Source organism: Zophobas morio, unplaced genomic scaffold (genome assembly GCF_036711695.1).
Source record: "Zophobas morio isolate AGI-343-1 ecotype UQ-CSIRO unplaced genomic scaffold, CSIRO_AGI_Zmor_V1 ptg000012l, whole genome shotgun sequence".
Classification (NCBI taxonomy): domain Eukaryota; kingdom Metazoa; phylum Arthropoda; class Insecta; order Coleoptera; family Tenebrionidae; genus Zophobas; species Zophobas morio.
The window spans coordinates 20,388,296-20,403,618 of NW_026972117.1; the positions used below are offsets into that span (position 1 = coordinate 20,388,296).

The 15,323-nt window shown below is 34.2% G+C and overlaps 3 protein-coding genes across 3 annotated transcripts; all 3 read right to left on the bottom strand.

The window, feature by feature from the left end:
• Positions 1-610: 610 nt before the first annotated feature.
• LOC135128222 (zinc finger protein 271-like) lies at positions 611-4,956 on the bottom strand. The gene is made up of 4 exons (XM_064055119.1): positions 4,865-4,956; positions 2,179-3,052; positions 2,014-2,032; positions 611-765 (listed from the first exon to the last, which is right to left on the bottom strand). Exons 1-4 carry the CDS (start codon positions 4,954-4,956, stop codon positions 611-613), a joined length of 1,140 nt encoding a protein of 379 aa, XP_063911189.1.
• Positions 4,957-5,440: 484 nt separating this feature from the next.
• On the bottom strand, positions 5,441-8,067 carry LOC135128223 (gastrula zinc finger protein XlCGF26.1-like). The gene is made up of 4 exons (XM_064055120.1): positions 8,063-8,067; positions 7,356-7,608; positions 6,740-7,281; positions 5,441-6,507 (listed from the first exon to the last, which is right to left on the bottom strand). The coding sequence occupies exons 1-4, from the start codon at positions 8,065-8,067 to the stop codon at positions 5,514-5,516; spliced, it is 1,794 nt and encodes a 597-aa protein (XP_063911190.1). The 3' UTR covers positions 5,441-5,513.
• Positions 8,068-8,085: 18 nt separating this feature from the next.
• On the bottom strand, positions 8,086-12,564 carry LOC135128224 (zinc finger protein 22-like). The gene is made up of 3 exons (XM_064055121.1): positions 12,212-12,564; positions 11,511-12,084; positions 8,086-8,115 (listed from the first exon to the last, which is right to left on the bottom strand). Exons 1-3 carry the CDS (start codon positions 12,562-12,564, stop codon positions 8,086-8,088), a joined length of 957 nt encoding a protein of 318 aa, XP_063911191.1.
• Between the last annotated feature and the right edge of the window lie 2,759 nt (positions 12,565-15,323).

A 15,323-nucleotide genomic window follows, 5' to 3' on the forward strand; every position in this document is an offset into this window, starting at 1 on the left:
CCCAAGAAATGTAGCTATCAAAACCACAGTTTTCAATAAATATAACTTTTTGCGATGACGTTAAAAAATACCAAAACGTAACGTAAAAAAACGTAAAGCGTAAGATCCCAGGATATACGTTTCTATAAATACATATATGTTTAATAATGTTTTGAAAAACTTTGTTGAACTTAAATAATGCATAAATTTGAGATATTACTCTGTAACCCCTAAAACACAAGTAAATGAAACCAGTAGTGTCGGAGATTGTATGACTAATAGAATCGCCAAGAGACTGACGGAAACAGGAGACCTATTTTTTCATACCCTAGGGGTCATGAAACGTCGACAAAACACGAAAATTTACGCTCACGTAAAAAATTTTGATCTACTTCATGTACATAACTAAGCTGTTGTACTTTATGTTTTCAAAATTTGTAATGTGTATGTCATTGTCAACTAGCAAATAAAATAAACATCAAAATAACGAAATGATATTTTTAATTAGAATTAAATTTTACCATGAGATCTACAATTATTATACACATTAATTTATGTCTTGGACAATCAGATTAATCCCAAATAAGGTGAATTTCATATTTTTCTGAAAAACACTTTCACCGCTAATCGTTTAACGGCCAGGCGATTCATCTAACTGCACCTGTGGAGCTTTGGAGTATCCAGACAAGTTTAAATTCAGACACTGCTGAGCCCAAATATATCGGGTGTTACTTTGGGAAATTTTCTGTATTTTGGGGAGCATAAGAACATCGTCAGCTTCACACACTATAAAAAATGTAATTTTACCATACATAAATGTAAAAATTAACCATATCAAAGAAGTGATAATTTGGGATGAAATTTTATTTTGCCTAAAAATTAAGGTCAAATCTTTAATATGGGTAATTGTTAGGTACATACACTTATGTACGGTAAAATTACATTTTCTTATAGTGCATATTGTTAATAATAAGATATTATTGTGAAAATTTGTACTTCTAATATTATAATATAACATTTGTCGCACTAATCAAGACAAAATTCTCGAAAATTTTGAAAAATACAATTTTTATTTTAAAATGGTAAAAAAGATGCGAAATCGAAAAATAGCATAAGATACTTTAGAACACTTATGTCTTAAAAAACTTGTCCAACGACTACTATTATATTTCAAGGGATTTTATTTGAAAAAAAATTGGCATGACGTCATCAATTTTTTCGACGGAATGAATAGAATGAACAGTTTTGTCAGCATTTAAGCATCTTCACGACAACTTTAATGGAAACTTAAAATTTCAATACAACTGAATCAGAAATTGTAAAATTTATCTCTTAATAATACACTGACCGGCAAATAAGCGGTCACTTTTTCTATTACTGTCTTAAATTAAATTAAATTTTGTCTTTATTTGTCTATTTTTCTTGCTAATTTGTGCATTCTGTGTCAACATTGAATAGTTATTTAATGAAATAACAATCCCTAGTTAAATTAATAATTTTTTTGAAGTGATGGTTGTGGGCAATGTTTCAAAATGGCCGTTTTTTTGCCGATCAGTATATTTCCCGAAGCAAGCGTCGACTAAACATTTCGGATTTTAATCATGCTCGTATTTGTCAACTGAATTAAAAACAGTTATCAAATTTTTTTCTACAACCACCTTTCTTTCAGAATACGTAAGTAAGTCACAGTGGGCACCAAAATAATTTCGCTATGATCTCTGAAAATGTGCATACATCGAGAAACTATTTTTTAAATATAAAACTCTTAAACTGATCGAACTCCTAATATCTGAGTATGATTAGTTGTTACTCCGTAAGTCACACCTAGAACGATTTCATTGCAGAATTGTTAAACTCTTCATTATCAACAAGTTTAACAGCCTCTCCATAATGGTTTGAACACAGGGTAAACGAAATTTATTAGAGAATCGTCGGTAGTACTGTGAAGAGTCAAAAAAAAAAAAATAGATAAATCCCTACCTGCAAAAGCAAAGTGTGAATACAAAATCTCAGCTTAGTGTTTAACAAGCTTACCTTCAACGGCAAAATTTCCCTAAAATCAAAAACTTACCAGGTGATAAATAATTAAACGCTTTACACTCGCAAAAGTCTTTTATTATTTAAAAAATATATACAATTCCTACAATTAAAACTGTAGCAAAACATTAAAATCATTTATTCAGACTTCATTTTGTGTACTTGTCGCAAATGTCTTCGCAAATGAGCCGGCCAAACAAACGATTTTTCGCAAATCTCGCAATGAATATCTCTCTCTTCATGAATGCGTTTGGTATGAAGAACAAGATGTGACGTGCTCCTAAATTTCTTATCACAGTATTTACATTCAAACGGTTTGTCGTTGTTGTGTATTCTGAGATGATGTTTCAAATCTTTAACATACCTAAATGCTTTACCACAAACACCGCACGTATGTGGCCTGTCCCCTGAATGAAAAGCCATATGGACTTTCAAACTCTGAAGACTAGACAACTCCTTGCCGCAAATCTCGCACACAGTTTTTTTACCAAGATGTTCAACGTTCTTGTGATGGAGAAATCCACTTGAAGATCTAAAAATCTTGTCACAGATGGGACAAGCGTAAGTCCGATCTGCGTATTTATGAACCCTACTATGCAACTTAAGTTTTTGCATTCCTGCAAACATCTTGCCACATACTTCGCATACCACTTGTGAAAAACTGTTATCATGCTTTTGTTGATGGGCATAATACGCTGCCACAGTAGTAAAATTGTAAATTAAATCACAACGAGGACATTTTTTTCCTTGGATTGAGTGAAGAAATTCGTGTCTTTTTGATTCGTATGTGCTTTTTAAATTTTTTTGGCAGATGGTGCAGAAATACTTGTCACTGTTTTCGTGCAGTTCCATGTGAAGGTCGAGCTTCTTTACGGATTTGCCACAAATTGGGCATTCTGATTTTTGGAATGATTTTTGGCTGGGGTGTGTTTTTTTGCAGTGCTTTTTTAACGATGAGTAGTTTTCGAAGTTCGCCCTACATTCGCTGCAAGTAAAAAACGGGCTAGATTCGACTGCATAGTAACTATGATCCAATCTGGAAAAAACCACAAAGTAAATTTAGGTGAGGTTTTAGTCACAGTTACTCAGTCAAAGTTTAAACACAATTATATAATTATAAGTTGTTGCTATTATTGGTGTATTCTGTAGATTTTGTTTTTAACCTCATTCTTATTTTATTTACATTTTGCTCGTGTAAATTTTTTTTTTTCAAGTCAATCGTATGAAAAGTCATAAAAATGTCGTTCGAATTCGGGAAGTCCCCGGAATACAGATAAGCAGATATCACAAATTTATTGAGACGAATTTTATTGAAGGTTCAGACTATCAAAAGAATCTGTAACAAACTGGTTACATTTAATTAATGGTGTGATGAAGAATCCTACGAAACTGCGGTTCAAAACAACGCTTCATAGTTGGTCAGGTCCTTAACCAAAAAATAATGGTTAAACGACCTCACTAGGCTTGATTAACTAATCAAGAAATTTAACTATCAAATATTCTCGACCCGATATCACCATAAGTCTTTAATATAGCCACTAGATTACACAGATTGTGTAATCTAGTAGCCACTAGATTACACAGATTGTGTAATCTAGTAGCTATAGTCTTTCAATTTTAACAGCGCCCTCTGGTAGGTAAGCGCCATACCACGTTAAGTGTCTTACTAAGACGAAACATGTTTTCAGGTACTGCATCACAATCTGTAAAACGGTCGATTTCTGTTTCATTTTGGAAGACGATTTATGGAATTATTCACCTCAGTTGAAGGACTTTAAAGTTCAAAAATGGTGTGACAAAAAAGCTGACCATTTTTTTTCCAGGTACCTCCTAGCTCAGAACAAAAACAATTGTAGCACTTTATACAATTTTATAGTTTTCTAAGGCATTGAACAGAAACAAACTAATCTTTTTAAATAATAAACCATACATAAATTTGTCGTTGTAATTTAGCTCTTACCTAAGCAATCTGCAACTTCCATACCGAATATTTTTATGTTTATACTTCAAAAGAATTCTACCATTAGCACGTTCCGATAAAAAGCAGTGGCAGCATTTGTGTTAAAAGAAAATGAAACATTTTCTAGACAAGGGGGTGAACCCTTCTTACACAGCTATTATGCGACTAAAGAATAGTACTTAAAGAAAACAAAATCATAATAACGAACAAAATGAAGGCGGATTCATAAACCATACATACAGGAGTACATTATTTTATAAAATTTAAATGGCTTTTACTGTCAAATATTAACTCGATGTCATTATTGGGTTGGTTGGAATGACGAGACAAATTTTGGTTAGCGTCTTACCATCGTATATTCTTAACACACATAAAATTCGACAACAATGGGTCCGGTAGTTTCGGAGATTATCTGTTTAATAAAAAATGACGCAGACGGCAGACAGACAGACGCAAATGGGAGACCTATTTTTTTTTTATATTCTAGAGGTCTTGAAATGTCGGGAAAACATAAAACTAGACATTCGTTAAATACAAAACTTGCTTACACGCTGGAGGCAGATAATAAAGTGACCCATGAGGTGGACTGAACCCATTACGAAATCGAACTCTAACAATTGAGCTATATATACTGTTGATCCATTCCGTTGCTCTTATATTAGCATAAAAAATTATTTTTCTTACGGAAATCTGGATGGCTAGGATAAAAAATCACGACGGATTCATAAACTCCAAATACAGGAGCCTGTTATTTTACAAAATTTAAATAACATTTACAGTGGAAAATTTGGGGTATCGTCATCAAATTACTAATGGTGAGGATTAGACAAATTTGGGATGGAGATTTATGGTCTGCACGATACTCCATATAAATGTATAAAAATTTACAAATCAGTCCGGCCGTTTCGGAGATCATTTGTCACCACAAACGATAGACAGGCGGAAACGGAAGACCTATTTGTTCTTAGTTCAGGAGTCATATGGACTGTCAAGAAAACATGAAAGTAACCCTGGACGCTATTACAATGTTTCCTTAGCTTACACTTGGAAAGTAAAAATTTTAATGAAACTAGTTTCTTATTTTAATTATTGTTAATAATAATTACAGAAAGCCCAAAAGTAGACGCTAGTGTCACAAAACTAACCAACTGTCAATATATGATGATGAAAAGGGAACATTAAATGTCACCGAATTTTCTTCTTTGCTCATATGTATACCTATCAACTTCTGAAAATTGTAAAAAGTATAAAATAAAACCTTTTTGTTCCTTTATTGATCACAATATTGCGAAAATGCATTAACTCACCAAAATAGAGACATCCAGAAGTCACCTTATTAGACTTTAACCAAGCGCCTTCAGTAAATTTTCCAAATTTTAACACCAAAAGTCTCTAAAAAACTATACTAAGTACTTACGAAAGACAGCAATTTTCACACGCAAATTTTATTACAAAATCAATAAATAACCAGTAACATCATTTATTTATAAACTCTTCTTCAACAAAAAAAACTATAATTAAGTACAGGACAGGTACTTCAAAACAACTCCTTGTGCACTTGTTTATTATGTCTAGCCAGAAGACTCCTTCGACAAAAACTCTTCTTGCAGATTTCGCACGTAAACGGTTTGTTGTTTGAGTGCATCCTTTCCCTATGAAGCATCAAGGCACCAGAAAGTTTAAAAGCTTTGCCGCACTGATCACACTCGTATGGCATATCCTCAGAATGCACCACCATATGGGTCTTCAAAGTTTTGAGCAAGGCAAACGTCATGCCACACTGGACACACAAATACGGCTTTTCACCAAGGTGCACTTTCATGTGTATCTTCAACGCAGGTTTCGTGCTCAAGATTTTACCACAAACCTGGCAAACGTGTCGGATGTTTAGGTGAACTACGTCTCTATGTTGACTAAGGCCTTCGTAGGTTTTGAAAACTTTGTCGCAGAAGTTACATGGGCGAAGTTTCTCGTGTAGTAATTTTCTGTGTCTTTTAAGACTCTCTAGGTTGTTAAATTGTTTCTTACAGATTCTACAGAAACAAGCTCCTGTGGTGTGGAGGGAGCGATGTTGGTAGTACTGCGATACGTTTTTGAAGTTGTAGATTAAATCACAATCTGGGCACTTTTTACCCTTTACTGAGTGAAGGAATTTGTGTAGTTTTAACTGGTACGAACTCTTTAATAGTTTGTCGCAGAGTGTGCAAGGAAATACAAGTGAATCATCGTGCAGTTCCGTGTGGACTCGAAGGGCACTCTTCTTCACAAACTGTTTGTGGCAAATTTGACATTCTACTTTTTTGGGAGGGTGCGTTTGTTTGCGATGGCGAACCAAATCGAAGTATTTTTCAAAGGTTTGATTGCACTCCATACAAGTCTTGCTTCTTTTGGTTTGATTTGGTTTAGGTTTTTTGAGTGAGTTTGCATTTTGATTTTTTACCATGTCACTATCTTCCACCTCACTGTTGTTGCAACATTGAGCATAATCGTGTTCGTTGTTCTCAACTCGAAAATAATCATGTTCCCATAACCTGAAAAATAGAGACACTCAGATCATATAGCCCGAAACAACTAAGGTGTCCCAAATTTTGGAAAAACTTGTAAATACCTACCGATAATTAAACAAATTAGGGCAAACATATCAAGTATCAATACACAATTTAGTAAAAGCCTGTATAATAATGGTGAAGAAATTTATTTTGGTACAAAACAAAAATGCCTTTTATTTGTTACAATCTATACTGCTTTCCACATTATAGAAATAGATGAGTTTGTTCCTTGTGTTTACTTAGGTGTGAGGCCCATACAAACCCTTTTCCGCACACATCACAAATAAACGTTCTATTCTTCTCGTGCATTCTCTTAGTGTGGAGCGTCAAATTCGTCGAATTTCTAAAAACCTTCTCACAGTGTTTGCACGGGAATGGTTTCTCATCTCTGTGAAGCCTCATGTGGTTTTTCAAGCCCTGACTCACAGTAAATCTTTTTCCGCACTCACTACAAATAAACCGTTTTTCGCCGGTATGCCTCCTCAAATGATTTTTTAACGACTGTTGCGAAGTTACTTCTTTGTTGCAGATACTACAGATGTATTTTTTGCCCAAATGGACAGACTTATCGTGTAATAGAAGACCTTGTGCGCTTTTGAACACTTTTGGGCACTTTTTGCAACAAATCTGTGAAACTTTGTGTTTATATTTGTGCGCTCTGAAACGGTCTTTTCCTTGGAATGACTTTCCACAGTCCTCACAAAAATATTCTTCTGCTGAGTGAAGATTGCGATGTGAGTAAAACGCCGCGACTGACTTGAAGTTGTAAATTAAGTCGCAATCTGGACACTTTGGCCTTCAACGGAATGGAGAAACTTGTGGCTTTTTACTTGGTATTGATTTTGTAGAGGAGTTCTGCAAACGTGGCAAAAGTATCGGTTTTTTATTTCGTGGATTTCCAAGTGAGGTACGAGGCGGTTTCTCTGTTTGCCACAAACTGGACATAGAGGTTTGTCTCTGGAATGTACGTCTTGACAGTGATTAGTACATTGTGCACAGTCGAGAAACTCTTCGTCGCACTTTATAGAGTTTGTCGTTTCCTTGTTCTTGTAAAGTGATGATTTGATACATGTTTCTTCCGATCTGTAAAAATAAAATCGGTTAAAAATAAAAACGAATAAAAAGTGATGTATACTTCTCTTCGTATGTCCCCCTACATTTATGGTTGTGAAATTTTACACGAAAAACTTGGGTAAGACAAATGTAGACAACTGCCAACAACAAAGCCCAACAAAATGAAATTAAAGTTTTAAGACACAAGAGACGCTATTTCTACGGAAAAATTTGTTGACATAATTATGTAGCTTTCTAAAAACAAGGTGAGAGTTTTTACACAAAATTACTGCCACCAGGCACAACAAATAAAGTAAACGTTAAAAAAGAAAAGTTATGACATTTGAATAATAATCAATAAGAAATTTTTATTAAAATTAAATGTCACTATCAACCATATCAACTTTGACAGCAGAGAATAAGATTATGTTATTTTATACAATTTAAATAATATTTATTGCGAAACATTTTGAAGGGAGGTTACCTCATTGTTCCTTGGGATTATTATTAGGCAAGTTTTGGTTGGAGGTTTGCCATCTACACGAAATTCTAACATACTTACAAATAACAAACGATCCAATTGTTTCTGAGACGATTGTCTAATAAAAACCGAATCAGACAGACAGACAGGCAGACAGACAGAAACGGGTGACCTATTCGTCGAGAAAACAAGGAAGTAGAGATTCTTCCAAAAATAATAAAAAAGTCAATTTGTAGTTAAATATTAATAGACAAAAATAAAATGTGTGTTTTGTTCACTGAACTAATGTAAAACAACATCCAACTTTATGTTTATAATTTACCTATAAGTACTATACTATAAAAAATACCAAAAGAAAAATATTTACAAAAATTAAGCTTCTTAGACCCGGTTTATCGAAAGCGAAATTAAAGTTAATTCGCGATTACCTTTTAATTGAGGTCTCGACCTCTTTTGGTCTCATCAGTACATACATTTCACTGGTTGCCTAACTTGATAGACGACAACCACTGAAATGTGCTGTAGGTACAGATGAGACCAAAGGAAGTTAAAACTGGACTCCGTCTACAGCTTTTCATTGCGCTGTCTAGCTTTTCAAGCAGGGGCGGCTGGTGCCGGGGGGCACAAGGATATTGTAAAATAGTAATTTTCAGTATTTAAAAAATTATCCGGAAATTTGTGTCATAATTACCAAAACTATTTTTTTCTCTCTCCACTTGTATAAAATGTATCAAAACTTACATCCACATACATCTAAAGACGTGTCTTGGATATATGATATGTTATTTCTAATGAAATGCTGATAAAAGCCGGACAGAGACACCGAGAATCATGGCTGATTTAGATGTTTTGTTTACACCGCTGCCATGGAAAACACACGTCCTCACAACTGGACTGCGGACCCATTCTAACCGTGCTGTGCAGGATTAAGTTACTATTGCGGATTTTAATTTTCATTCTGCGCAACCACATATGATAAGTAAATATTCTTGTATAATCTTCTCGGTAATACAGAGATTCGGAAACAACTACACACCGCCTATATTAATAATATTCGGGCACATAACGCAAGGGTCGACAAAAATCCCCATATATTACGCCGATTGATAATGTGCATACAATTTTGTAGAGTGTTTGTACTTGCTTTACTTGGACATGACGAAAGTAGGGAATCACAAAATCCAGGTATATTTCGAGGTCTGATTGATTTTACAGCTGAGTTGGACTCTGCTTTATCAATCATTTGAAAGAAGCAACGCTCTTTAAAGAAACGCCTAAAACTGTTCAAAATGAAGTTTTAGATGCCATGAACGTAAAATTTTAACCGAATGCAAAAAGGTATGTGGAGAAATCCTTTTTTACTTTTATTGAATATATTTTTGTATTTATTTCCGTCACACAATTTCGTCTACTAATTGGTAATAACAACCTGTTTATATGTTCATATTTAACTCATCAATCAAATTGTGTCCCCCCATTTCAAAAGGTCACGAGCCGCCATTGCTTTCAAGTTACTCATTCTTTCGCGGTATAAGCCAAATCCACTAGGAGATATTTTCCAGAGAAGAATTTTTATTATTTAATTATGTTATACATTTTTATTGGTCTACGAAAAATAACAGCTTTAAAATAATCTTAGCTACCTGGAGTCAGTCTCCGTAATATATTATCCCTTTACATATTGATAAAGGCACCCAACTAAATTTATTGAAAAAATCCTTTCAAGAGGTGTTACTGAGGCCGCCACTGTATGTCATTAGAAAGCTAATTTCAATAAACTCCAATAGTTACAATGGCCGCTTTCTAATGAGAAAAAAGTTATGGCGACGCTTAGCGCTGTGATTGGCTATTACAGAATAGTGTGGGGGGTGCGAACGGGTTTTAATTCGCTCCTGCAGCTAATTTAATGGATATACTTGTGAATGATAAAGTGTAAAATACTTAGGTATATACACTTTGAAATGAGCTAATACATTAAAATAGTCTAACCTATTCCTAGTTTGCGGTCATCTGTAGGCATTCAGTCGTGTGGAAAGTATAGTTTTGGAAATTTCTTTCTACCCTACAAAATTTTATTGACAATAACGAGACGAGCAGTAGTACATACAACGGTAAGAAATATTTATGGTTCACACCAGTTCACCCGAATTTGTCGGAGAACATTTACCAGGTAGTTGTAGATACTCATAAAATAATGGTCATTTTCGTTCGTGAATAACGATGGTCCCCGTCCGCAGCCGGATTATTCTGCTTTCTAACATCTGTGGATTACCGGCATGCGACAACTTTAAGTTGTAAATATCTCTTGCTATTGTACTACTATCCGACTCGTTATTGCCAATAAAATTTTATAAGGTAGAATGAAATTTTCAAAACTATACAAGATGCATAGAAATGTAGTCGAGATATTTTTAAACGTTCTAATGATACCAACTTATATATATTTTGTATTCAGTTTTTGGTGATATTACATCATTACTGTACCACAACTTACCTCAAACTAATGAGTATTAGTCTTCAGACGGTAACTAAATCCTTAAACCTTTTTCAATATTATACGAAACTGCTACCTTAACAATTCAAAAATTAAATAAAAAGTTGATCGAAGGTTATTGAACTTCACTGTCCTCTAAAGTACCTACAACAAGACATATCGAACTTTTTGGAAAGATTACAAAATTTGATTTTGCGATTTGTTTTATGACAACTCCTATAATTTAAAATAAAGATATGTAAATGTAAAGAAGAGTGTTGCGTGTATGTTCCAAATGAATCCTTTTCAAAATTTGGTGATGATGTCATCAACATTTTTGCAAGGACGCGTTTATCAGTTTGAATAGGTGCAGTGTAATACTAATAATAATAGATAAATATTGTATTAAATTTGTAATTAAACGTGTCCATACTTTGACTTTATGGGGGGGGGGAGTTGAAAAAAAAAAACAGTTTACTACGCCGTTTTCAGCTTACAAAACTATACTAAGAAAATATAAAATAAGCGAGCATCCCATGGATTCGAAGCACAATTCTTTCTTAGCTTACGCTCGGGAAGTAAACTGGACTATTGTAGATCAATTTCTATATACAATAATATATTAGTTAATACCGTGAAATTAAAACGGCTGACGTAAGCCATTTGGCCTACCAAAGCAGAAATTTAGAAAATCACCTGAAATATTAACACAACACTGAGAGAGAACATCTGAAACCTCTAACAAAACATTGAAATAAAAAAACTACAGTTTCCTAAAATACGTTTTACATCAATCCAAATCACAAAAACACAACCGTATATACTATACATATAACTTCATAATACTGAAATCATCTATCTCTCAAGTAATAACAAAATAAGCATCTCTTTATTATCAAAAAAACTCAAATACAAATTCAAATAAACAGAACGTCATTTCCATGGCTCACCATGAGTACTTTTCATATGAATCCTTACCTGCCCTTTAGAAACAAACTTCTTGTTGCACAAATGACACTCAAACGGTTTCTCACCACTATGCCCTCTCTTATGTACCACTAAAGGTGTTCTTTGTGTAAAGCATTTGCCACATACATCACACTGGTACGGTTTTTCGCCCGTATGAATCCTCTCGTGATCTCGAAGAACAACCTGACGACGAAAACTTTTTCCACACATAAAGCAAACAAAAGGCCTACTGTTGGTATGAATTCTCATGTGTAAACGCAAATTATCTTTTGACGAAAATTCCTTGCCGCAAATTTCACACAAAACACGTTTCGCTACTTTTTTGACTTTGGGTTTTTTGGAATCGTCGTCACTGAATTCGTCGAAAGTATCAGGTGAGTAGACGCTGTCGCTTTCGCTGGAGTTTTGTGACTCGCTACTAGAATCTTCCAGGGTAGCGGTGCGTTTATCGTGTGAGTTCTTGTTACGAGTGTGCCAGCTTCTATGGCTTCGAAGACTTCTTTTAGAAGGGTAGTATTTTCCGCATTTGGAACAATGCCATGGCGTTTCACTCTTAACTTTGACTAATTCGTCCCAACGTGACCTACAAAATTAAAAGTCAGCGGAATTTTTTACATAACTTATACCTACCTACATTAAAGTACAGAGTGAAGACACATAGATATATGTAATTGTATCTGAGAAACTACACGTTCTAGGTAAAAACTGACTTTGGTCTAAACTTTATTAACAATAATATGAAAATAACAATCCAACTTAGTGTACAGAAATATGCGGACACGTTTTTAAACGTACTCAAGTTAGCAGCTAGACGTGTGCCCACGATATCCCACACATCTTCGATTGGTGACAAATCTGATGAACGAGCAGGCCAGGGGAGAACTTCAACGCACCCATCCAATCGTTTGCAGTTGCGCGAGTGGCAGAACGTCTGTCTCGTAGGGCAGCAATTCGTAGATGACCTCCTCCAACATTGTAACACCGTTGAAAGACTGCGGCCTATACGGCCTTTTTCAAACTCACTCAGTTGATGAAAATGAACCGACTCACGACGTCTTGGCATTTTTCACTTTGTTTTCTACGCGATAGCCCTAAAATTTTCTATACAACTCACGCAAATCAACTAGCAAAGCAAAATTCTGCTAGACGAAACGTTGGTTTCAAAAGATAAAAAGGGTAACATAACGTTAATGGTTTTTGTTGAAATTTTAATCATTTCTTGCATGACTGTCCCCATATCGGATCCGATAATATGAACAAAATGGCTCAACTCCTGCGAGGTGTTCGGATTTTTATAGAAATCAGTATATATGGTTGAATGGTACAAATATGATGTCAAAAATCAAAAAGCGCTGTTAACCGTTATGGAAAGGTCAAAACGGTCTGTTGTAGTTACGGCGGGGAAATTTGTTGACTTGTCTTTAATACCATTTACAACAGTAAGTCATCTTTAATCTGTTTGTGTTATACGTAAGCATATTTTTTACGTGTTTTTTAACATTTTGAGGAGGCCCTACTTACTTTCTGTTGGCAGTGCTAAAAAATTATCAGTAACTGAAAAATTTCCAGTGAAATCCAAGTTTAGTGAAATAAAAGTCACGATAAAATTTTCAGAAGAAGATAGAGTTTTTTAGAAGTTGTGTAAAATAACATGCAGAACTAGTAACAACGGTCACAGCTGTAGTGTTTAAAATATCTTTCTGTGTTCCAGTTTAACTAACTTTGGTCTACAAATATCCTGAAAGGCTAATACTAGTAATATTTTTAAATTTGTACGAGCAGACACCTTTCTGTGGATACCGAAAGTTGTTACACTTGAACAACATCAAATAAACATGTTTACCGATTTCTGTCTATTAAATGCCTGTTTACATTTACAAAAGTTGGCTGGTAGAAAAGCCATAACTGTATCTTGTATGTAAAATCGGTAGGGTAATATATTACCCGTCGTCTTCGTTGATTACATTTTTTTTGCCTTTTTGTTTTAATACGTGTAGACTTGTCTTCACAACATGAAACTTAAAACATGTATAAAAAGAAAAATTTGTATAAGGAAATATCGATTTTGCAATTAGGCTCCGCCCCATAATGGCAAAATCCATATTTCCTTGCAAAAATGTACCATTTTAACCATGTTTTAAGTTTCTTGTTGTGAAAATATGCTATATATATTAAGAAAAAAAAGGCAAAATATAAATACAAGAATATTTAGAAAAAAATAAGCCAAAAATTAAACCCCACCTATGTCCATCCCAAGCTCAATTGTGATGAATTTTTCATTGGGTGTCAGACCGAGAGGCGGAGCCTAATTGCAAAATCGATATTTTCCTAGAAAAATTTATCATTTTAAAACATGTTTTATCTCTCTTGTTATTAAGAAAAAAGGCAAAATGTAGCCCCACCTACTCGCGCTATCTCAATTGTGATGATTTGTTTTTATTCGTCGTACGCCTAGGGGCAGAGCTTAAGTGCAAAACCTTATTTGTCTACGCGAAATTAAAAACATGTTTTTGAGTATCGTGTTGTTCAAAGAATGCTATGAATATTAAGAAAAAAATAAAACTAAAGCCATACCCACCCCGATCTCAATTCTCCATTGTGATGAATTTTTCATTCGTTGTCACATCGAGAGGCGGGGCTTAATTGCAAGATCCATATTTATCCACAAGTATTTACCATTTTAAACATGTTTAAAGTTTCGTGTTTTGAAAAGACGACTACGTATATTAAGAAAAAAGGTAAAATATAAGCCCGGCCCACCCGCCCTATCTCACTTGTGATGATTTGTTTTTAATCGTCGAGAGCCAAAGGAGCGGAATTTAATTACAAAATTCTTATAATTACTCTACAAGAAATTACCATGTAAGACATGTTTTTGGGTATCGCATTATTCAAAGAATACTATGTAAATATATTAAGAAAAAATTAAAACCAAAGATTAAGCTCCACCCATTCCTGTCCTGATCTAAATAGTAATGAAGTTTTCATTCGTTGGCAGACCTAGGGGCGGAGCCTAATTGCAAAATCAAGTTTTCGTGCTATATGTATTTAAGTAATAGAGTCATTCAAAGAAAAAGCAATTTAGATTCAACAAACGTTTTCTTTTAAAAAATCTGGGCCCAATTTCAGTACAATAACAAAAAGACAACTGGATAAACTATCTACAAATTCCTCTGGGACAAAGAATTTGGGATAAAATTTGCAAGACCGAAGTATCTTTTACGTAGACTCGTTTATTTCAGAAGGAAGAATAGTTTGTTATACCTGAAAACACAAAAAAATCGCAATCTTTAATCTTCTTAAAAATTCAAGGACAAAAATCGTAGTCTTGAGAAGATTCAAAGAAAACTATTTTAAAGATATAATAACAAGGAGTTTACTCATTTTTATTATCTCTTTCAGGATTTCATGTAAAATTCTTGAGTAGTTATTTTATTTACTCTCCTTATATACTTGCTGCACACAATATAATAAATTTATTTTAAAAAATTTGTTATTTTATACACAGGGTGAATTAGAAAAAAAATTCTGAGGTGGACACCAATAAATCCCATTTTTTTGAAAAATTATAAAATTTGATTCTGAGACTTCAGTGTAATACCAATACAATAACAGTATCTTATTGTCACATTATTATTATTGTGGAACTGCTGTTTTTGATTTGACGGGCAAAAAAAGTTGGAAGTGCTGGGATTCGTACCCGAGACTTCCGATTGCAATTCACACTCCACCTCCACTGAGCCACTAGCCACGCTTGCGCAGTCATGTATTATGTGGCGAAAAAAAAAACAATAATTATAATAATAATACGCAGAAGCAGGA